The sequence below is a fragment of the Petaurus breviceps genome, unplaced genomic scaffold (assembly GCF_028583685.1).
Source record: "Petaurus breviceps papuanus isolate PSGF00001 unplaced genomic scaffold, PetGlider_PUasm1.0 551, whole genome shotgun sequence".
NCBI lineage: Eukaryota > Metazoa > Chordata > Mammalia > Diprotodontia > Petauridae > Petaurus > Petaurus breviceps.
In genome coordinates, this window is record NW_027186372.1 from 40,473,255 (window position 1) to 40,496,920 (window position 23,666).

The following is a 23,666-nucleotide window of genomic DNA, read 5'->3' on the forward strand; positions in this document are numbered from 1 at the left end:
AAATTGAGGGGATGCCAATCAACCAGGGAATATCTGCACAAGTTGTGGTATATGATTGTGATGGAACACTATTGTGCTATGAGAATGCTTAGCAATATCGTTTCAGAAAAACCCAGAAAATCTTACATGAACCAAGTGAAGTGAACAGAGCTAGGAGAAGAGTGTACACAGTAACAGAAATATTGTATGAGGACTACCTGTGAATGACTGATATTTTTATCAATACAATGATCCAAGAAAATCTCAAAGGATTTATGATGAAAAATGTTTTTCACTTCCGTAGAAAGAACTAATGGAATCTGAATGCTGATCAAAGTATACTCTTTTTTTTTCTTATTTGTTTTGGCTGGTATTTTCTTTTTACAGCATATTTAATATGGAAACATATTTTGCACAATTGCACAGGTGTAAATTATATCAAATTGTGTTCCTTCTCAATGAGAGGAGAGAGAAGAAAAGAAGTAGAGAATTTGGAATTCAAAATTTTGAAAAAAGTGTTTAAGTTGTTTCTACATGTGATTAAAAAATAAAATATTTAAAATTTTAGAGGTGATTCTGCAAAAAATGAAGTCAAAGTTAGAAGAAAAACAGGAAACTGGGAAGAAAATTGGTAGCAAATTTCTCTGAAAAAATCTCATTTCTCAAATATATACAGTACTGAGTCATTTTAAAAAGTTGTCCCATATTTACAATATGCTTTTTACAAGAAACACATTTGAAACAGGGGGATATACACAGGGCAAAGTTAAAAGGCTTGAATAGACTATATTATGCTTCAGCTACATTAAAAACATCAGGGCTGGCAATCCTAATCTCAGACAAAGCAAAAGCAAACATAGATCTAACTAAAAGAGACAAGGAAGGAAACTATATCCTGCTAAAAGGCACCATTGAAAATGTAGTAATATCAATACTAAACATATATGCACGAAGTGGTATAGCATCCATATTCCTGGAGGAGAAATTAAGGGAGTTAGAGGAAGAAATAGATAGCAAAACCATATTAGTGGGGAACTTCAATCTCCCCCACTCTGAACTTGAAAAATCCAACCTCAAAATAAACAAGAAAGAAGTTAAGGAAGTGAATAGAATTTTAGAGAAGGTAGATATGGTAGACCTCTGGAGAAAACTGAATGGGGATAAAAAGGAATATACCTTCTTCTCAGTGGTACATAGCACATACACAAAAATTGACTATGTACTAGGGCATAAAAACCTCACAAGTCAATGTAGAAAGGCATAAATATTAAATGTGTCTTCATCAGATCATTATGCAATAAAATTATGTGCAATAAAGGGCCATGGAAGGATAGACTAAAAACTAATTAGAAATTAAATAATTTAATCCTCAAGAATGAGTGGGTGAAACAAGAAATTATACAAACAATTAGTAACTTCATTAAAGAGAATGACAACAGTGAGACAACATGCCAAGACTTGTGGGATACAGTGAAAGTAGTTCTTAGGGGAAATTTCATATATCTGAATGCATACATGAATAAAATAAAGAAAATAGAGATCAATAAATTGGGTATGTAAATGAAAAAGCTTTAAAAAAGCACAAATTGAAAATCCCCAATTAAATATTAAATTGGGAATACTGAGAACCAAAGGAGAGTTTAATAAAATTGAAACTGAGAAACCTATTGAATCAATCAATAAAAATAATATCTGTTTTATGAAAAAAGCGATAAAATTGATAGACCTTTAGTAAATATGACAAAAAAAGAAAGAAGAAAACCAAATTATGAGTATCAAAAATGAAAAGGGTGAATCTACCTCCAGTGAAATGTTAGCAGCTGCAATAAGAGAAGAAAAGGAAATTGAAGGAATCAGATTAGGCAAAGACGAGACTAAGCTATTAGTCTTTGGAGATGATAAGATAGTATACTTAGAGAATCCTAGAGAATCAAATAAAAAAGTACTTGAGATAATAAATAAATTTAGCAAAGGTGCAGGATAGAAAATAAACCCACATAAATCCTCAGCATTCCTACATATTTCTAATGAAATCCAATAACAAGAAATAGAAAGAGAAATTCCATTTAAAGTTACTGTAGACATTATAAAATATTTGGGAATCCTCCTGCCAAAATGAACCCAGAGATTGTGGAACTGAATTATTTTGTAGTTAGATTTAGCTAGTTCAGAGAAGGGGAGGTTGAAGTCCCCCACTAGAATAATTTTGCTGTCTATTTCTTCCTTTAACTATCTTTACTTCTCTAAGAATTTGGATGCTCTACAATTTGGTGCATATATGTTTAGAATTGGTATTACTTCATTGTCTATGGTACCTTTTAGCAGGACATCATTTCCTTTCTTATCTCTTTTAATTAGATCTGTTTTTGCTTTTGCTTTCTCTGAGATCAGGATTGCTTCTGCTGCTTTATTTTTTTTTACTTCAGTTGAAGCAAAAAATTTTTCTCCAGCCTTTTGCCTTTACCATGTGTCTATATCTCTGTTTCAAATGTGTTTCTTGTAAACAACACACTGTAGGACTATGATTTTTAATCCATTTTTCTATCTACTTCTGTTTTATGGGAGAGTTCATCCCATTCACATCCACAGTTATGATTACTATCTGTGTCTTTTTTTCTATCCTGTTTCCCCACTCTCTTTATACTTTTATTTTTCCTTTTGCTTTTGATCACAGTCTCCCTCAATCTTCTCTCCTTTCTATCAGTCCTCTTCCTTTTCTTTCCCTTTCTCCTTACTACCTCTTTCCTCCCTTCTCCCTTCCCCCCCTTCTTTCTCTTTCTCATTTTCCCTCCTTCTGTCTATATGGCAAGTTAGATTGCTATAACTAACTGAGTATGAGGTTCAAACAATGCTCATCTTCCTCAATTCTTTCCCTGTATTGTAATTTGTTTTTATGCCCCTTCATGTGATTTAATTTACTTTTTCCTGCCTCCTCCTTTCATCTTCTCCCCGCACAATCCCTTTTCACACCTTAATTAGTTTTTTTTATCATGACATGAAAGTCAATTTTTATCCACACGCTCTGTCTATGTATATCCCTTCTAAATGTCATAATAAAGATACAGTTCTCAAGAGTTATAAGTATCATTTTCCCAGTAGGAATGTAAACAATTTGCCCTTATTGAATAACATTTTTTTGTTTTTCCTGTTTAGGTCTTTATGCATCCATCTCTTAAGCTTTCTATTTGAAAATCAATTTTTTTCTATTGAACTCTGGTCTTTTTATCAGGAAGATCTTTAAGTACCCACTTTAATTGAATGTCCATCTCCTTGCCTGAAAGATTATGCTCAAGTTTGCTGGGTAGCTGATCCTTGGTTGTAATCCAAACTCCTTTCCCTTAGGGAATATCAGATTCCAAAGCCTGTCATCTTTTAATGTAGAAGCTACAAGGTTTTGCATAATCCTGACTGTGGTTCCACAATATTTGAATTGTTTCTTTCTAGCTACTTGCAGTATTTTTTCTTGACCTAATTATGGAATTTGCCTAAAATATTTCTTGGTTTTTTCAATTTAGGATCTCTTTTAGGTGGTGATTGGTATGGTACTAATTTACTCTCTCATTCTAGGACCTTTGGACAGTTTTCCTTCATGATTTCTTGGAAGATGCAGTCCAGGCTCATTTTTTTAATCATGGCTTTCAGATAGACCAATAATTCTTAAATTACCACTCCTGGATCTTCAATGTCAGTTATTTTTCCAATGAAGTATTTTGCATTTTCTTCTATTTTTTCATTTTTTTCATTTTGTTTGACTGATTCCTGATGTCTCATACAGGCATTAGTTTCCTCTTGCCCAATTCTAATTTTTAAGGAATTCTTCTCTTACCTTCTTTTCCATTTGGTAATTTCTACTTTTTAAGGAATTCTTTTCTTCAGTAATTTTTTTTCCATTTTGTCAATTGTATTTTTAAAGAAATTGTTCATTTTTTCTACCTCTCTAATTTCAATTTTGAAATCCTACTTGAGCTCTTTCAGGAAGACTTTTTGGTTTTGAGACCAGCTCATATTTCCCTTTTAGTTTTCAGATGTGGGCGTAATGTGTCCCCATAATAAGAATCTATGGTCTTTGTTTTTCCTTGTTGCTTTTTGCTAAAGGTGTTTGCCTTTATCCTGGCCTTTAAAGTTGGTCTCTTCTTCTGGGGCACACGGGGCACTGTTTCATACTTTTTGTTGTGGGCTAGGGGCCTAGTTACTGGCTTTGTGTTCTGGGGCCTCACTGAGGCTGTATAGGCTGTAGCTTACCTGGTCCTGAGCTGGAGTTGTTGGTGGTGAGTGGCCTGGTGTTTGCTAATATCAGGTAAAATTTTTCTGTGTTTCCCTAGGGTTTCACAGAAACTCTTGGGGTGAGGTGTAAGAGTGTAAGTAAGTACTGGACACTTGTAATGTTAATGGGATATAGGATCTTCTCTGCCCATTAATAGTCCTATGTGCCCAGCTGTTATACATCTGAATCACATCGAGCTTATTGGGGGAGGGATTTGCCTAAGGAGGTGCTTGCTTAGGGGGAGGCTTGCTTATAGGGTGGTTTTTACACATTTTAATACTAACCTAATTAGACACTGAGTCACAAGGGTTGTGAAACCTTCTGGTTTTGAGAAGTGTATATATACTCTAAATTGTTATTTTGCTTTGGGGGTTTGCTTATGAGAAGAACCATTTGATTTCCTGGTCAACACCGAGTGACCATATATTCAGACACCCAGCTGCTCAGATGTAAAGACTCTCTCAACCCAGTGGTGTATGTAAAGTGAATAGCACTGTTGTTTTGACCCAGGAAGTCAGAATCCTGTCTGTTGTTCTTTATTTTTTCTTTTTTGGGGGGCTGGTGGAGTCAGGGCAAATGGGGCTAAGTGACTTGCCCAAGGTCACACAGCTAGTAAGTGTTAAGTGTCTGAGGATGGACCTGAACTCAGGTCCTCCTAACTCCAGGGCTAGCATTCCATTCACTGCACCACCTAGCCGCCCCCATGTTTGTTGTTCTTTATGTTAATTTCTTTGCTTGCATTTTGACATTCAGGGTGCTGACCTTTCCCCTGATCTAGTGAAGGTAAATGAAAGTAGGATTGTTAACCTCTTTTTGAATAGTGTTTCCTAGAAAAGCAGATCAAAGAACCTGTGTAAGGAAGTCATCCTGGGTATGCTGGGGTTCTTGCTTTTACACTGCTGGAGGTTGCCTCCTCCCCAGAAGCAGGGGTAGGCTTAGTTACTGGTGGATGACCATCCACAATGCAAGTGGTGGTTCTCCATGCTGGTGACTGCTGGTTCCTCTGGCTGTGTGAAGGCACATGGTGGTGGTGGTGGTAGTGGTGTGTGTGTGTGTGGGGGGGGGGGGGGTTTCTTGGTGTTGTTATTTGCCTGATACACAATCCTGGGGCTCAGGTTCTCCTGCTGGTTTGCTGAGGTGGGACTTGCCACTGCTGTGACAGGATGTTGCCTGTCCTGTACTGGTCACCTTCTGTCACAGCAAGAAGGACCTTTCCTGTAAATCTCCCTAGCCTCATGAGCTAAAAAACTGCTAAACTCCATCTTTCTGTTGGCTTCACTGTTCCATAATTTGTCCTGAGGCAGTGTTCTCTGGGTTTTTCAAGGCTTATAAGGGAGAGTGAGAGTAACTTACTGTTTTCTCCACCATCTTGGTTCCTGGAAGTCTCGTCATAAACTTTAAACAAAAGAATAGTAGCTTGGTCCTATAAAATAGTATCATTAATATGTCTGACACTTACATGAATGCCAAGGACAGAAACTGGGCTTTCTAGTTTTATTTAAGGTGAAAGAATATTTTAATTATGCAAGGATGATAATAGAGATGATGGAGAGAAGGAAGAACTACTCACACCTTTTTTATTTTTTCCTGATAGTTTTTGGACTAGGAAGAATGGAATAAAAATTATTAATAGGGAGATGAAATCTAAGATAAGTAAGGAGGTGGTTAAAAAAGAGAATAAAGAAAGGAGAAAAGGATAAATGGAGAGGAAGGAGGTAAGGAAGGGAGGTAAAGGGGAATTAAGAGTGTGGATTGGAAAGAGAGGATGAGAGGAAAGCTAGGAAAGAAGAAGTGAAGGATGAAAGTATGGAACATATTTTTATGGAGGTTTTCACTACCTTCAGTTAAAAACTGAGTAAAATGAGTAGATACTACATAAGGCTGGCTTGGGAGATATGTTTGGTGAGGAAGATACTTATTAGTACTTCTCAAATAATATAACAGGAACATGGCTGCTTACTTTTTCTTCCTTCACCAAAAATGATGATATGAATAAGCACTTATACACAAAAAAGCACACTGATAGGTGACAGGCCAATGTTAGGGTGAAATCTATAGACCCTATTTGACTTTTGGTGGACTCCAACCAACAAGGGTGATTTCTTACCAACTAAGCTATTATATATTTAAATTAACACAAGTCTAATTCTAGTGTTTGCTGAGTTGAATTGAGTAGAATAGACATGGAGGTAAAGAGAAGACAGAGAGTGGCACAAACAAGGATAGGCTTACCTGATCCCGGATATATGAGGCAGAGAGCAAAGATAAGGAAGAGATGGTACTCAAATGATCTGGAGGCTTGAATGTGGCATAGAAGAGCTGAGATACTCAACATATCTGTGAAACTATTCATGAGAACCTGTAAACAAAGGGCAACGAGATATCTTAGATTATGTAGTAAGAAGCACTGGAGGCAAGTCAGAAGTATAAGACTAATTCTCTGATTCTTAAATAGGTCTCATAGATTTGGAATTCCATTACTAAAAACAGACAGTACTCTTCAGAATTTACCTAGGGAAAAAATTGATTCTCTTACCTACAACCCAATTCAAACTGTTAACAGGAGCAATTGAAAGAGAATTTTGTCCCTTATAGGGTTAAATAGAACATATTATTATGCCCAATCAAGCAACAAGGGAAGAATGGAGATGTATGACTTCTGAAACTATGATAATGCAAATATAGTGTAAAGGAAATAAAAGGAAAAATCAAAGACTAAGAAATAGACTAGAGCTATTGCATAATTTGCTTTAATCCTGCCAACTGACCTGTTAGTTCAGCTTTCACCAGTCTAAAATTTTTCTGGTGACTCAGAGGTTCAGACAAGTAAAAAAAGAGCTGACCTGTTCAGTCTCAGACAGGTCACTTCATTTCTGTTTTCTTTGTCATACAGAAGAGTTAAACTAGGTGACCCACATGTTCTTTTCCAGTTCAAACATAATAAGAGTAGTAAGGGACAGTAGCACCTCACCCATAAACAGTCCATGGACTCTCAAAGTATATGCTCAGCAAGAGTAGAAAAGGTGGGGGAGCTTTGATTGTATAGATAGTGTCTTTTTTTTTACATGGAGTTAATAATTTATATCCCACAGGCCTTCTTTTCTCCCTTTCCCTATTCTGCTTGTTATTATGTGCTCAGTCATTGATTCTGTCTTGGGAGAGGGTGGAAGATCAGGGATGGGGAATGTCAGTAAATATTCCTTCTTGGATAAAGCTCTGCATAACTACTGAGGGGCAAGACAGGGGAAATATAGCAGAAAGGATTGGCTGGTGGTATTGGTAGGAAGGGGGTTGATCCTTGGGTTTCAGAATGAGGGTATGCTGGAATCAGATCCTCCTGGCTTTCCAGAAATGTTTATGAAATTTTCAGTTTGAACATTTATACCTTTAAAATTGGCATATACTACAAATCAGGTCTTGTCTGTTTTTGTTGTTGTTGATTTCTAGATTTAAGAAAGTAACATAGAAGGTATATCTAGAAATGCTGAGCCAAAATGATGGAGAAAAGTAAAGGATGTTCCTGAGCTCTCCCAAATTTGAGTCCAAATAAATTTAAAAATGCCCCCCAAAAATTCCACAATGGCATAACCCACAAAAGAAAGCAAAAAAAAAACCCCTCAAAATAAACAATTTTCCAGTCCAAGACAATTTAGTCAACAATAACAACAATGACAAAAACAACAATGTCTGTCACAACAGAGTGAAAGTGGAGCACAGTCTAGGATAGACTATCCCAACATAGATTGGGACCCAGAAAAGCAGAAGAGGCCTTCTGTGCTACTCAATCAGTAGTGGCAGTGGCTACTTCGAGAACTCTCAGCTCACACACAGTAAGGGGGTTGGGCAACTTATCAGAAAGAGATTGAGAGGTTCCTTGACTGGCAGTGAGGGCAGGATTCTGTTGCTTTGCTCACACTTGGATTCAAGTTGCAGTCCTGGGTGGCAGTCCAAAGTTTTAGGAGTACTAACACACCAGAACTTGTTGCCACAGTAGAGCAGGGACCCTGATCACAGTTCCAGAGAAGTAAAGAGTGCTTGTGGTCACTCACAGACCAGAGCATAGGCCAGAAGATAGTAGCACCTCCCCTTAGATCATACCACCTTGGAAGAAATGAAAGCTTACAGACCCCTGGAATCAGCTCTGAAAACAGCAGCACAAAAACCCTGAAGTTTAGGAAAGTGTTACCTCCACCTCAGAAGCAGTGGCCCACTTTGCCATAGAGGTAAAATGCAAGAAATAGGCTAGGAAAATAAGGAAACTAGAGAAAAAAAGATTCTGCTATAGAAAGTTACTATGGTGACAAGAGAGATAAAACACACACTCAGAAAAGGACAATATAGTCAAAAATATTTTAAAATCAAGGAAAAGAGAGGAAAAATTGGGAAGAGAAATGAGAGTGATATAATAAAATAATGAAGAAAAAGAGTCAATGTATTGTATATGATTGTTATGGAATACAATTGTGCCATAAAAAATGATGAACAGGATGCTCTCAGAAAAATCTGGAAAGAATTATATGAACTGATGCAAAATGAAATGAGCAACAGCAGGAGAAAATTGTACACAGTTACTGCAATATGGCATGATGTAGAACTGTGAATGACTTAGCTATTTTCAGCAATACAATAATCCAAGACAATTCTGAAGGATTTATGATAAAAGGTGCTGTCCATCTCAAGAGAAAGAATAGCTGGAGCCTGAATGCAGATCAAAAATACATTTTTTTCTTTACTTTCTTAATTTGCGTGGGTTGTCTGTGTTTTCTTTCACAGCATGACTTACATGGAAGTGTATTTTGCGTGACTACACATGAATAAACTATGTCAAATTACTGGCCTTCTCAGTGTGAAGGGGGGGAGCAGAGAGCAGGGAGGGTGCAAGAGCATTTGGAATTGAAAATTTGAAAAAAAAAATGTAAAAATTCTTTATACATGAAATTGGTGGAAAAATAAAATAAATCAAGCTTTTAAAAAAGAATCATTAGCTAGGTAAAGAAGGAATAAGAATATATTGGAAAAATAACACATTAAAAAGCAGAATAGGCCAAATGGTAAAAAGAGGTACAAAAATCCAGTGAGGAGAAGAATGCCTTGAAGAGTAGAACTGGTCAAGTGGAACAAAGAGGTACAATATTTAACTGAAGAAAATAACTGCTTAAAGGGTAGAATTGGCCAAATGGAAAAGAAAGCACAAAAGCTCACCAAAGAATATAATTCTTTAAAAATTTGAATTCGGCAAGTGGAAGTTAATGACTTTATGAGACACAAAATATCAAAACAAAACCAAAAGAATTTAAAAAAATAGAATACAATATCTCCTTGGGAAAAAAAACAACTGATTTTGAATATAAATCTAGGAGAGATAATTTTAAAATTATTGTTCTACTTAAAAGCCAAGATTAAAAAAGAGCTTAGAAATAATATTTCTATAAAATATCATGGATAATGCCCTGATATTTTAGAAGAGAGTAAAATATAAATTGAAAAAATGTCCTGATCACCTCCTGAGAGAGCACTCAAGATGAAAACTTCCAGGAGTATTTTAGCCAAATGCCAGAGTTACCAGGACAAAAAAAGTTGCAAGCGTCTAGAAAGAAACAGTTTAAAAATCATGGAGCAATCAGAATAACACAAGATATAGATTATACATCAAAGGATCAGAAGGCTTATTTCAGAGGGCAAAAGAACTAGAATTACAACCAAAGTTGCCTAGCCTGCAAAACTGAATATAGTGCTACAAGGGGGAAAATGGAGATTCAATGAAATAGAAGACTTTCAAACATTTCTGATGAAAAGACCAGAACAGAATAAAAAAAATGACTTTCAAAGAGAAGACCCAAGAGGAGCATAAAAATATAAACAGGAAAGAAAAATGATAATGTTTTCAAAAGGTTAAGCTATTTAGATTTCTACATGGGAACATGATACTTGTAACTCCTAAAACCTTTCTCATTTTCAAGGTAGTTAGAAGTAGTATAGACAGATAAAGGACATGGATGTGAATTGAATATGATATGATGATTATCTTAAAAAAATAAAATTAAGTACTGAGAAAGATGAATGCACTGGGAGAAGGGGAAAAGTAGAGGTAGAATGAGATAAAATTTGTCACATAAAATAGACAAGAAAAAGTTTTTACTGTGTAGAGGAAGATTGGGGAAGTGAAGGAGGTAATGCTTAAACCATACATTTATTGGAATTGGCTCAAAGGAGGAATGACATAAACACTCAGTTGGGTAGAGAAATCTATTTTACTCTGCAGGAAAGTAGAAGGATAAAGGAGTAAGAGAAAGAAATGGGACTTCAGGGAGACAAGATGTCAGAGTAAGCAGTAAATCACTGTCATTCTCCCATATTGACCTCTAAAAAAACAAAAAAAATATCACCCCAGGAAAAATTCTGGAACAACAGTCAGCAGAAAGTTGGGATGGAGCAGTCTTTTAGCCTGGGAAACTTGGTTAAAAAGGGGAGAACATTCCAGGACAGCAAGTATCCCAGCAAGCTGGCAGAAAGCCCCACCTCACCAAACCAGCAGGATATCCTAAGCCCCAGTGTGTTGGAGCAGGCAAACTCTAATACCAGGACCCCTCATATTCCTTAGCATTGCCAGAGGAAACTGCAAACTCCAGTTCAGGGGCCCACCATTGTACTCTGGCACAGTCTCAGGCAGGCAGGCCTCTTCAAGTGGTGGACCTCCATAACTTTCAATGTAGCCCCTGGGGAAAGGCAGAAAAAACTCTACCTGGCCTCAGAAAATGCCAGACACGACCACTAGGACCCCAGCTCAGCATCAGGTAAGCTTTCCAGAAGGCTACAGCTTCTAATTGCCTGGACCTGAGGCCCCAGCACACAAAATCAGTGACCAAACCCCTGGCACCCAGCACAAGAATTGGAACAGTGCCCCGTTGTGCTCCAGTAGGAGAACTCAACTACAAAAGTCAGAAAATAGGCAAACATCATAAGCAAGAAGCAAAAATAAAGACTGACCATAGATTCTTTTTATGGGAATGGGGAATATTAAAACATAAACTCAGAAGAGGACAACATTGTTAATATACTTACATTTGAAACCTCAAAAGGAAATATGAAAATACTGCAAGCAGCCAGAAAGAAATTATTTAAATGTAATAGAACAGGGGGTGGGGTCAAGGTGGCAGAGTAGAAGCACCTCTGCAGGCTCTGGCTCCTACCTTCCCCAATTCATGTAAAAGGGGACTCTGAACAAACTCTGGAGCTACAGAACCCACAAAATGACACAGAGAAGCTAACCTCACATTGAGGACAGCTGGGCAGACTGGCAGGAATTGGCCAGAACAGCGCTCTGGGAGCCCAGCCCAGCCCCCACACTGGGGTTTTATCCCCAGGGTGGGCTTGACCAGCCACCAGCTAGAGGGACTCCAGATCACCAGCAGCTGTGGGCATTTCCAGAATTATCAACACATAGATGCTAAAGACTAAGTGAAAGGTCAGTGCACTGTGGACTTTGGGACCCAGTAGTTGGGAGTGTGATGGCTTTTGCCCCTGGGGCAAGAAGCTACTGAGGACTGTGGTGCAGCCACCACGTGGCAGATTCAGCTCCTGGCCTGCAGACTGTAGGGGGACCAAGCGACCAGTCTGAGGGGTAATTGCTCTTGCTTTAACCTGCTTGGATCTGGATTGCAGTCTAGGGTGGAGGTCCTGGGGTGTGTGACCAGCTTGCCAGAGTGTGTGGAGGCTTCAGAGAGGGCACCCAACTAATACCTCTGGCAGCTGAGAAAACCCCAGTATTTGGTATGAAGCTCCCCTGTATGGTAGCAGAGTTGTACTGTGGCAAAAATCCAAAACTCAAGTAATTGAGAGACAACATGACCAGGCAAAGGACACAAAGCAAGCAGAAGAACCCAATAATAGACTCCTGTTATGGGGACAAAAAGGATCAAAGCATGGAACAGGAGGAAAACAGTGAAGTCAGAAGTCCTGCATCAAAAGCTTCAAAAGAAAATATGAGCTGGTTACAGGCCATAGAAGGCCTTAACAAGCATATAAGAGAAGTGGAGGAAAAATTGGGAAGAGAAATGAGAAAAATGCAAGAAAATAATGAAATGAGAGTCAACAGCATGATTGAGGAAATTCATATCTTAAAAAATAGACTAACTCAAATGGCAAAAGAGGCTCAAAAAGGCAATGAAGAGAAGAATGCCTGAAAAAGCTGCATTTGCCAGACAGAAAAATAATCTCAAAAACTCAATGAGGAGAATCATTCAGAATTAGATTGGAGCAAATGGAAGCTAATGACTTTATGAGAAATCAAGATGCTATTAAACAGATCCAAACAAATGAAAGGCAACGTGAAATATCTCGTTGGAAAAACCACTGATCTGGAAAATAGATCCAGGAGAGATAATTTAAAAATTATTGGACTACCTGAAAGCCATGATCAAAGAAAGAACCTAGAAATCATCCTCCAAGAAGTCCTTAAGGAAAACTGCCCTGATGTTTTAGAACCAGAAGGCAAAATAGAGGTTGAAAGAATCCACTGATCACCTCCTGAAAAAGATCCCAAAAAGAAAACTCCTAGGAATATTATAGCCAGGTTCCAGAATTCTCAGATCAATGAGAGAACATTACAAGCAGCCAGGAAGAAAAAATTTGAATATTGTAGAAACATAATCAGGATAACCCAGGATCTAGCAGCTTCTACGCTGAGGAATCGAAGGGCTCGGACTGTGATATTCTTGAGGTGAAAGGAGCTGGGATTAAAAACAAGAGTCACTTATGCAGCAAAACTGAGTATCATGTTTCAGGGTAAAACATGGTCATTCAGTGGAATAGAGGACTTTCAAGCATTCTTGCTGAAAAAACCAGAGTTGAATAGAAAATTTGACATTCAGATACAAGAAGCAAGAGAAGCATGAGAAGGTAAACTGGGAAAAGAAATCATAAGGAACTTAAAGTTGAACTATTAACATGCCTACATGGAAAAACAGTAATTGTAACAGATGAAACTTTTCTCAGTATGAAAATAGTTGAAGGGAATAGAAACAAACACACACACACACACACACATATATATATATATGTATGTATATATGAGGGTATATGGGCATATGAATACATATGTGAATGTGTGTACATATGTTTACAGGTATACATAGATAGAGGGGACAGGACCCATTCAATAGGAAGGGGTGATTCTTAAAAGGTGAAATTAAGATGTGAGAGAGGAATATAATGAGAGGAGATGGGGAGAGAGAGAATGGGGGAAACTTTTTCATACAGCAGAGGCAAGGGAAAATGGTTACATTGGAGGTGAAGAATAGGAAGGCAAAAGGGAATGGGTCAACCTTATTCTCATTGAATTTGGTTTGGGGAGGGAATGAAATACACACTGAATAAGGTATATCACCCTACAGGAGAGTAGGGGGGAAGAGGATGAGAGGGGGATGATGGAAGGGAGGGCAGACTGGGGGGGGGAGGGAAGTTGGAAGCACCCACTTTTGAAAAGGTACAGATCAAAGTAGAGAATAGGACAAGTGGGAGGTGGGATAGGTGGGAGAGAAATATAGTCAGTCTTTTACAATATGTCCACTATGTTATTGTTTTGCATTAGCTACACATGTACAACCTATTCTGAACTGCTTATCTTCCCAATAAGGGTGAGTGACAAGGGAGGAAGGGAATGAATCTAGAATTCAAAGTTTTAAAATCAAATGTCTAAAAAAGTTATATATATATATATGTATATATATATATATATATATATATACTATTATTAATACTATTTTACATGTATATGGGATATAAGATATACAGGCACTGGGGCATAGAGATCCACCATGCCCTTCTGTAAAATTGAAAGCGGTATGGGAGAAAATATGGGAGAGAGCTGATTGGAGGAGGGAATATCCTGTGGGACTTCTATTTTGTATTGGTCTAAGTAAAAGACAGAAAGAAAACACTTTTGAGGATAGACAGGTTGAAAGGAAAGAAAGAATAGGATAAATGGGTGGACAGAGGATGGAGGGAAATACAAAGTCAGTAATTGTATCTGTGAAAAAAAATTATGGCAATTTTCTCTGGGGGAAAAAACCTCATTTCTGAAATATAAAAAGAATGAATCAATTTCATAAAAATAAGATCCTTTCAAGGTGATCAATTGTCAAACGTTGTGAACAGGCAGTTTACAGATAAAGTAATCAAAGTTCTCTATAATCATGGGGAAAATGGTAGAAATCACTATTGTTTAAAGATTGCAAATTAAGACAACTCTATGTTACCACTCAATAGTAATCTAAACAACTTTATTTGACAGAAAAGGAAAATGACAAATGTTGGAGGGGATGTGGGAAAAGTGAGACACTAAAGTATTGTTGGTGAAGTTTTTACTGATTCAAATATTATGTAGCACATTTTTAAACTATGCCCAAAGGGTTGTAAAAACATGCATACCCTTTGACTCACTACTGAGTCAAAGAAATTTTTAAAAAAGAAGAAGAGGATTTATAAGTACAAAATTATTTATAGCAGCACTTTTTATGGTGGCAAGGAATTGGAAATTGAGGGAATGCCCATCAATTAGGGGACGACTGAAGAATTTCTTGTATATGATTGTGAGGGAATACTATTGTGATATAAGAAGAGCAGTATGCTCTCAGAAAAACCTGGAAAGTCTTACATAAACTTATGTAAAGTGAATTGAGCAAAACCAGGAGAACACTGTACGCTGTAACAGTAACACTGTATGATACTCAACTGTCAATTCTTAGGCATTCTTAGCAATACAAGGATCCCAGATCACTCTGAAGAATTTATAATGAAAAATGTTATCCATCTACAGAGAAAGAACTGAGGGAGTCTGAATGCAGATCAAAACACATTTTTCCTTTATTTTTCATGTTGTTGGGTTGTTTTTTTCTTGGTGTATCTCTTTTTTTTGCAATATAACAAATATAGAAATATGTTTTGCATCAATACATATGTATAACCTGTATCAAATTACTTACCTTCTCAATGGTGGGGAGGGGAAGGAGAGAATTTGAAACTAAAAACTTATAAAAATGAATGTCAAAAATTATTTTACATGCAATTCAGAAAAATAAAATATTAAATAGTTGAAGATAAAATGTGAATTCTGAGCTCAAACCATGAAAAAATGTACAAATAGTGTAAATTATACTTGAATTTGTCATGTGTATATATACTATATTTTATATTATTATAGATTATATATACATATATTTTGCAGAATCAGTTGTTAAACATTTACTAACACAACCCCTCCTCATACCCTAACTTTGTTGAACCCATTATCAAACATAATTAAAATTAAAACAATAATATAGTTGTAAAGAATTTGCCACTTCTTCTGAAAGGAAAGGAGTGAGGAAATAGGTATAGTAGTCAATGAGCCCACTTTTAAATCATGAAATGTTTCTTCTTTTTTATGTTACTCTAAGTTTTTGTTCTTTGCATGAGTCAGTAGAAGAGAGTGTCTGATGCCAGTGATAGAGTATCTGGGACATACACATGGGACTCTACTTATATTTGCCATATGAAGACAAAGTATCTGATTCACATAAGATTTAGATAGTTGGGGTAGGGAGTGACACCAGGGAGTACCTGTAAGGTTATGGGATTTAAAGATCTTCCATGCCCCATTGGACTTGCTGACGTAGCAGGAAGGGGCGGAGCAAGAGGAAGCGGAAGCCAAGCTGGAGTTCCTGCGGTGGCTGGCGGTGGCGGTGACGGTGGCAGCAGCAGCAGAGGCAGCGGCTGTGGCAGCGCGAAGCCCTTTTTGAGTTAACCAGAATATCTGCTAAGGACTCCTACTGAGGACTGCCAGGGGCTGGAGCTGCTGGGAGTGCGCTTCCCGGACGCTGGGTGGTTGCTGTGAGTGGGGAGAGGAGGACCTTTGCCTGAGGTAGCCTGTTCTGTTTTAAAGGCTTGAAAATGTGGGTGCTTTCTACTTTATCTACCTGTGCCAATATCATAACTACTCTGATGGCTTTCACTTTCTGGTTTTGGGACTCAGTCTTTTGTTATCTTAATAAATTTTCTAGTTTATTTCCCCATATGGCAAGCATGATGTATTTTGTGATGGATAATTATATCAGCATATTTGTAATCTCCATAGGCATTGTGAATATAGCATTGTTGATACAGTGCCATATACATTTTGCAAGTTGAATGCAATAATTGTGTCTCAATGAGCAGAGAAAGCACAGCAATCCCAAAAGAAGGAGGATGTCATTGAAAGGAAGAAAAATATAACTTTTAGTTCTACTGCTTGATTTCTTTGAGATTTACTTAAACAAGTAAGTTCTTAATAAGCAAGTTCTGTTTAATACACCCACAGAAAATTGCTTTTCTGTTTAAATGAAATCCCTTGATCTTAATACAGGAGTTCTGAAAAAATGAAAACAAAACAAAGCATCCACTACAACAAAATAATGCAGGAGTTATGAAAAGTAAAAATAAGACAATGCATACACTGTGACAAAATAAGATGTCACTTCAAACAATTCTAAACTTTTAAATATGACTGAAAATTAGATTATTGTTAGTCCTTTTCAGCTATGTCCAACTCTTTGTGACCTCATTTGGTGTTTTCTTAGCAAAGATACTGGAGTGGCCTGCCATTTCCTCCTCAAGCTCATTTTATAGATGAAGAAACTGAGGCAAATAAGGTTACATGTCTTCCCCAGAGTTACATAGCTAATATGTGCATGAAGTCAGATTTGTACTCGGGAAGGTCAGTTTTTCTGACTTTAGGCATGGCTCTCTATCCATTGCACCACTTGCTTGCCCTGAGAACTAGATTACAGTATCTTCTTTTTTTTGCTAAGGAAATTACTAAAGTTTTGTGTACCTAGGGACATTCAGATATTCTTTTGTCTTTTCCTTTGCTTCCAGGCAAGTTATCTTTCCAGCCTGACTTGAAGGGGTGTGTGTGTGTGTGTGTGTGTGTGTGTGTGTGTGTGTGTGTTTTACAGCTGAGAGGGATCTTGAATGAGGTTCTCTCTTTGCTCACTCCTTCTACTCCATTGTTCATCTCCATCCTCTTTTTCTCTTCTTTCTTTCTCTGTGTCTCTCTCTTTCCCCACCCCTTGGTGTGTGTGTGTGTGTGTGCGTGCGCGTGCATTTATGCATGAGTGTGTGTGTGTGTGTGTGAAGATGATCAGTAGAATAAAGTAGTTAGGTGAGATCCTGAAACAAATACCCATATATTAACTATGTAACCATGGTTAAGTCACTTAACATATCAATCTCTCAGCGCAACCCTTTGGCATCAACTTTAAGAAAATGTTGTAAGCAAGTTCCAGAACTGGACTGGCAGGAGTAGCTTCCACAAGACAATGAAACGAGATATCTCCATCTCTCCCCCTCCCACCAACAACATGTATACCTCCATAAAAACATTAAATTACACCTTATTGTCTATTCATATTCCCTAACATTCACTTACCAGAAGCAAGTTGATGGGACCAGTAGAAAAAACAATGGAGTAGGAATGGCTGTAGAGAAAAGGGCTCTAGTTAGAACTTCAGCCAATGCTGAGAGATAACAAAGGGACTGTCTGGGAATGCAGCATAGGAGCTCTGAATCATACTGCTTCTCAGAAATAAGTTGCTTAAGGGACAAAGGCCATAAATGTGTTCTCTCAGGTTTAACTTGTGTGTGAATGTGAATGTGTGTGTGTGTATGTGCGCGCACGCGTGCGTGCATGGGCATGCATGTGTGAGTGTATGGATTAGGAAGGAGAGGCTGGGAACTTTGGACTCATTGCCAATTTAGTTTTCCACCAGAGTAGATAAAACAGCCATAAATATCTATGCTATCTTAAACCAAATAGTTTCTCTCTGCTTTAGTTGTTAAAAAAAAAAAAAAGCCTGTTCCCAGACCTGAATGTTAAATACTAAGCAGGTACTGGGGCTTGAACTGACACTGGTGAGTTCTTCAGAATAACTAAGGCATCTGAGGTTGGTAGAGAGATGTTAATTAGGGAGTTACTCTTAAAGGGATGTATTCTGATACGAGATGAATGGGAGAGGACCCAATACGAGATTGAATTGGGAGATGATAGAACTAGCACCAAGATTCACCTGAAATTAAGCATGTCTGGTCTTTACTTCATCTTTAAATAATAGAGCACTTTAAAACAATACCTCAAGTTAATTTCTAGTTCAACAGAACCAATAGAGTGAGACATTTTTGTCTCATGTGGAGACATTTTTCCAGTCCGTGAAAACGTAAGAGGTCAGAAGGAAAGGTCTGTGACACTAGGATGGAATGTGGTTCAGAGCCCAGGTGGTGACCATGCTAGTTGTGAGCCTTGGAAGCAACAGCAGCAGCAGCAGATTCAAGAGGTCTGAGCCTAGAGACAGTAAAGGAATCAACTGGTCACAATGGGATTAGAGGGGAGACCTGTTCTATCACTAAGTGCATGACCAGGTTTTATTTGGCAGTTCCATTACTCAAAATCACGGCTGGATGATAAATTCCAAGGTACAGAGGAGTGGCATTTGTACCAAGGGATCAGGGGCCCTGAGTGTAGAGGAAAAAAATAGTCTAATAGAGGAAAAAAAACCAGTGTAGAAGAAAAAAAATAGAAAAGAAATGAGAGTGAAGTAAAGAAATAATGAAAAGATAATTAACAGCTTGGTATAAAGAGTCACAAGAATTGACCCCAGGGAAAAAGAGGCATAAAACTTCACTAAGGAATTAATCCTTAAAAATCAGAATTGGTCAAATGGGGAAAAACAGGTACAAAAGCTCAAAGAACAAACTGATTCCTTTAAATTTAGCATTGGGCAAAAGGAAGCTAATGCTTCCCAGGGACATAAAAAACCCCAATAAGACAACTGAAAAAGAATAGAAAAATGTGAAATAACTCATCCAAAAAGTAAGTGATGACTGTCTGCCTGCTCCCTGCCTACTGTTGACCTGAGAGAAGAGCTCATCAAGGTCAACACCATGGCTCAAGCTCCCATTTGTTCCAAGCACCTGGGCTCCTTTAGATTCAGCTCAAATTGAGCAGTTCATTTGAGAGGGCCAAGAAGCCAAAGAGTTTGCCTACTGTTTCTACAGTAACTTCCCAGTGGGGGCAACTCTCCTTACAACAGATGGGACATTTTTTTTTTCAGAATGCAACATAGATCACCGACATGATTATCTATCAGGTGCAGTATAAAAAGGCAATAGCCAGCCTACATCACTTAGCCACTCTTCAGGAATCACATCCTCAAGAGCAGATTACTGGACAAGGAACACTAGAGCATCAGAGAGCACTCATCCAATTAGCAACTTGTCACTTTGCTCTTGGGGAATACAGTTTGACATGTGAAAAACTTCTAGATTTTATGTGCTACATGGTACTTCCCATTCAAGATGGAGGAAAACCTCATGAGGAACCTTCTAAAGTAAAATCCAAGTTTAGATAAGGATCAGATTTGAAACTTCTGTTTTGTACTAATAAGGCTATTATGCCTTATTGTCTCCATTTAATGTTAGCCTGTTTTAAGTTACATTTTTATTCCCAGATAACAGGGAAGATATGGCATTGGGTCATGTAATTGTGTTGTTCAGCAAGAGTGGCGACGTGGAGAAAACCTATTTTTAAAAGTTGTCAATAAAATTTGTTAGCAAGGCAACTTTCAGTATGAGAATTTTTTCAACTATGCTACAATGCACAGAAGTTATATAGAATGCAACTCAAAATTCTGTTTCTAGCTATATCAGTGTATGACCTTGGACCAAAGACTTTAGGACCTCCATGTTTTAATCTTTCAAATGAAGGAGCCCAAGATACACCTGATCTCATGTCCCCGAGCAAGCGTAGCTCTCTAAAGTATATTGTAGATGGCCTGACTGAAAAGTCATCCCAGATTGTAGACCCTTGGGAGAGGTTGTTTAAAATTTTGTCTGTTATAGGAATGAGATGGGAATGGCAGATGGATAAAGGAAGACGAAACCTTGGTGATATTTTTCATAAAATGAAAGACCTCTGCAGATACATGAATAATTTTGACACTGAAACTCACACGAAGTATAAAAATCAAATAGTGTACTCTACAATGCTGGTCTTCTTTAAGAACTCATACCAGTATGTTAGTAGCATACAGTCATCTCTTTTCCAAGGTCCTAATGGTCCAAGTCAAGTTCCATTGGTTCTTCTTGAGGATGTATCAAATGTGTATGGCAATATAGAAATAGATTGTAACAAACACACACATAAAAAGAGGAAACTTGCAGAAGAGAATAAAAACCATGAGTTCTGATTACAGAATGCAACATAGAATGTTGGCTATTACACTAGATATGTGTGCAAGACACAATGGCATTCAAAAGTCCATCTCAGAAAGTCAAAAAGAATTAATGACCATTGCTAATAACAGTAATTTAGAGAATGACTTATCATACCATGTGGAGCCTGTAGACAAATAATGAGTTTGGAAAACATTGGTCTGTCTACATGACAAAAGCATATGGTAAGTATGATGTCAGCACTGTCCATAAACTGCCTGGATCATTTGGGCCAGATGATCTGCAGAAGTCCTAGTGAACCCAGATAATGGAATTGTCCAACTGAGAGCCTTTTCAACCAACCACCTGGGAGAACATTCATTCTCAGTACAATTCAGTAGCATCATCCCCAGATCAATATTGTTACGAATCAACCCTAGTGCGGACTAGGTCCTATGCATTAAGTGCTTCTGCATCTACTGTTCAGTCTATAGACCTCCTTGCCAGTTATATTTGAAGTGCCTTGAACATACTGCATGGTGATAGTAGAGAGAGCACCAGCCTGGCAGTCAGGAGACCTGTCTTGCATTCTCAGCTCTGCCTCTAACTTCCTATGTGACCTTACAGTAGTCAGTTAGCTCTTCCCAGTCTCACTTTCTTTTTCTCTTAAATCAGAATATTGACCCAGGGGTTCTTAATCTTGTTTATGTCCTGGAACCCTTGGGCATTCTGGTGAAACCTATGGAACCTTTCTCAAAAAGAATGTTTTTAAATGCATAAAATAAAATATATAAAATTACAGAGGAAATGAATTATATTGAAATACTAATAGCAAAACCATTTTAAAATAACAAAAACAAGTCCACAGAGCCCAGAACCTTTTGCCTAGGTAGTCTACAAAGTTACTTCCAAATTAAACATTCTATGTATTAAGGCCCATCCTATGTGTTATGGTTCAGTTTTAACATTCTAGGTTCTCTGGTTTCTACTGTTCTCAGATCCTCCCTAGAAACTGTACCCTTCACTGAAACCAGGTGTTAATCAGGAATCCTACTGGCAGCCAAGATCTTACTCCCTGTCTCTACCTTCTATTGTGGATAGGGTCATGAAATAATGCAAAAGAGTTATGCGGTTGCTATATTAATTTTGTATAACTGGAACCAAAATAATCACACTTTGTCCAACCTTCTGATGACTTTAATTGGAGCTATGGGGGCCAAAGTCACTTTGTCTTCATGGCTTGAGTCCAACTTCTTCTCTGGATGCTGCTCCTCATATTCAATGAGCACCACCTCACTCACACCAAAACCAAAGCCAGAAGGTGAGACTACCCCCAAGTGTCACTGAAACAACCCAAAATGTCATAAAATAGCTGAGAGACAATATACAGCTCTGACATTTAAGTGACAAATATCAGAGCTGTATTCCTTTCTGGGTTGTCACATATTAGAATTTGCATTGTCTTGCACTGGTCCCATCCAACTCTAAGCTTGGGAAGACAATTATCCTCCATGGTCCTAATAATAGTGCTACTGTGATGACTTATCAATGCCTCAGTTTATCCACTGGTTATCTTTGCCTATCCCTTCCTGATTCTCTATTGTGATTTTCTTATGCCCATCTCCTTTCTATAGTATATACGTAATTTCATGTAGCAGCCTCAGGGAACAAGGACTACCTGACTTGTCCACCTGTTATTTTTTTTTCCTGAATCCTTGATATAATATACTTGGAGTATTGCATTCTTTTGTTTTTTTTAGGTCCTCATTTTATGAAAATTTTTCAACAGTTATGTGGAGAATGGATTGTAATGGGGAAAGATGAGAAAAAAAGAGCAATTAGGGGGCTGTTATAATACTCTAGGCAAGTGATGATGAGGACCTAAACTTCGGTTTTGGCCATGATTGGAGGGAGTAGAAGTGAGAGATTATATATAAATGATAAAATGATAAAACTTGACAACTAAACAAATAAGTGGGGTGAATGTGAATGAAGAGTCCACAGTGAAAATGAGGTTGTAAACTTGGGAAATTAAAAGTTCTAACTGGAGAAAAAGGAAATAGAGAGGAAATCCTGTTTTAAGTAGTCTTTTAATCTTTTTATTTTTCCCAGTTAGTATTATAGTGACCAAATAGGTAAACCAGGTGTGGGCTGAGGTGAACAGCATGAGCAGAACCTGGTTGAGGTCCCTGTATGATATTCACAGTAACTTCACTTACTTTAAAAATGCAATACTCCAGGGTGGCTAGGTGATGCAGTGAATAGAGCACTGGCCCTGGAGTCATGAGGACCTGAGTTCAAATCTGACCTCAGGCACTTAACATAAAAACAAACTAGCCACCCCCTAAGCTTCTAGAAGAGCAAGATGGATTTCTATGTCCCAGGGCCTGTATATCTAATTTCCCAGTTGCATGCAAAAAACAATTTTTAATATTTGTTTTCAAAACTTTGATTTCCAGATTCTTTCCCTTCTTCCATCCTCAGTCCCCCGCCCTCCTCCCCTCCCCCGGGGAAGACAAGCAATTCAAAATAGGTTGTACATGTGTAGTTATGCAAAATATTTTCATAGTAGTTATGTTGTGAAAGACTATATTTCCCTCCATCCTATCCTGCCCCCCAGTTATTCTATCTTCTACTTTGACCCTGTCCCTTTTGAAAAGTATTTGCTTCAAACTACCCTCTCCCCCAATTTGCCCTCCCTTCTATCATCCTCCCAATTTTCCCTTTCACCCCTACTTTCCTGTAGTGGTAAGATACCCAATTGAGTGTGTATGTTATTCCATCCTTAAACCAAATTCAATGAAAGTGAGGTTGACACATTCTCTTTCACTCTCCTGCTCTTCCCCTCCATTGTAACAGTTTTCCCTTGCCTATTCTATATCTAAAGTATCTAAACATGAAATATTTTACAGGATTGTTATCCTGTATTCAGTTGAAGAAAGCCTTTTGCCTTCTCCTTGACTCTGATTTCTGAACAGATTCATTAAGAAATATGCATTCTGACCAGACAGGTGAGAAGTTAGGGTGCTCCCCTATTAGTGGTCATCTTCTCCACTAAATGTCTCAGTAGCTGCTTAACTCTCCCACTAACGTGCAGCAAACATTTCACAATCACTTGTCAGGCAAGAACTGTAACAGAAGAGGCAGCCAGAGGCTTCAGAACCTAACTCAGGCTTTATTAGGCAGCAGCTGTATTTGAAGT

The 23,666-nt window shown here is 37.9% G+C and overlaps 1 protein-coding gene and 1 pseudogene across 1 annotated transcript in view; one reads left to right on the top strand and one right to left on the bottom strand.

Annotated features, from left to right (window-relative positions):
* Positions 1–17,867, bottom strand: part of LOC138172885 (butyrophilin-like protein 8) — a 31,638-nt gene extending 13,771 nt beyond the window's left edge. The window contains exons 1-2 of the mRNA XM_069102733.1: positions 17,688–17,867; positions 6,476–6,602 (exon numbers count right to left, since the gene is read on the bottom strand). Of these exons, the coding sequence (XP_068958834.1) occupies positions 6,476–6,596 (121 nt within the window). The 5' untranslated portion in view covers positions 6,597–6,602; positions 17,688–17,867. The remainder of the gene's footprint in view (positions 1–6,475; positions 6,603–17,687) is intronic.
* A 1,286-nt stretch (positions 17,868–19,153) lies between these two features.
* Positions 19,154–20,780, top strand: LOC138172886 (cytidine deaminase pseudogene; annotated as a pseudogene).
* Positions 20,781–23,666: the final 2,886 nt, after the last annotated feature.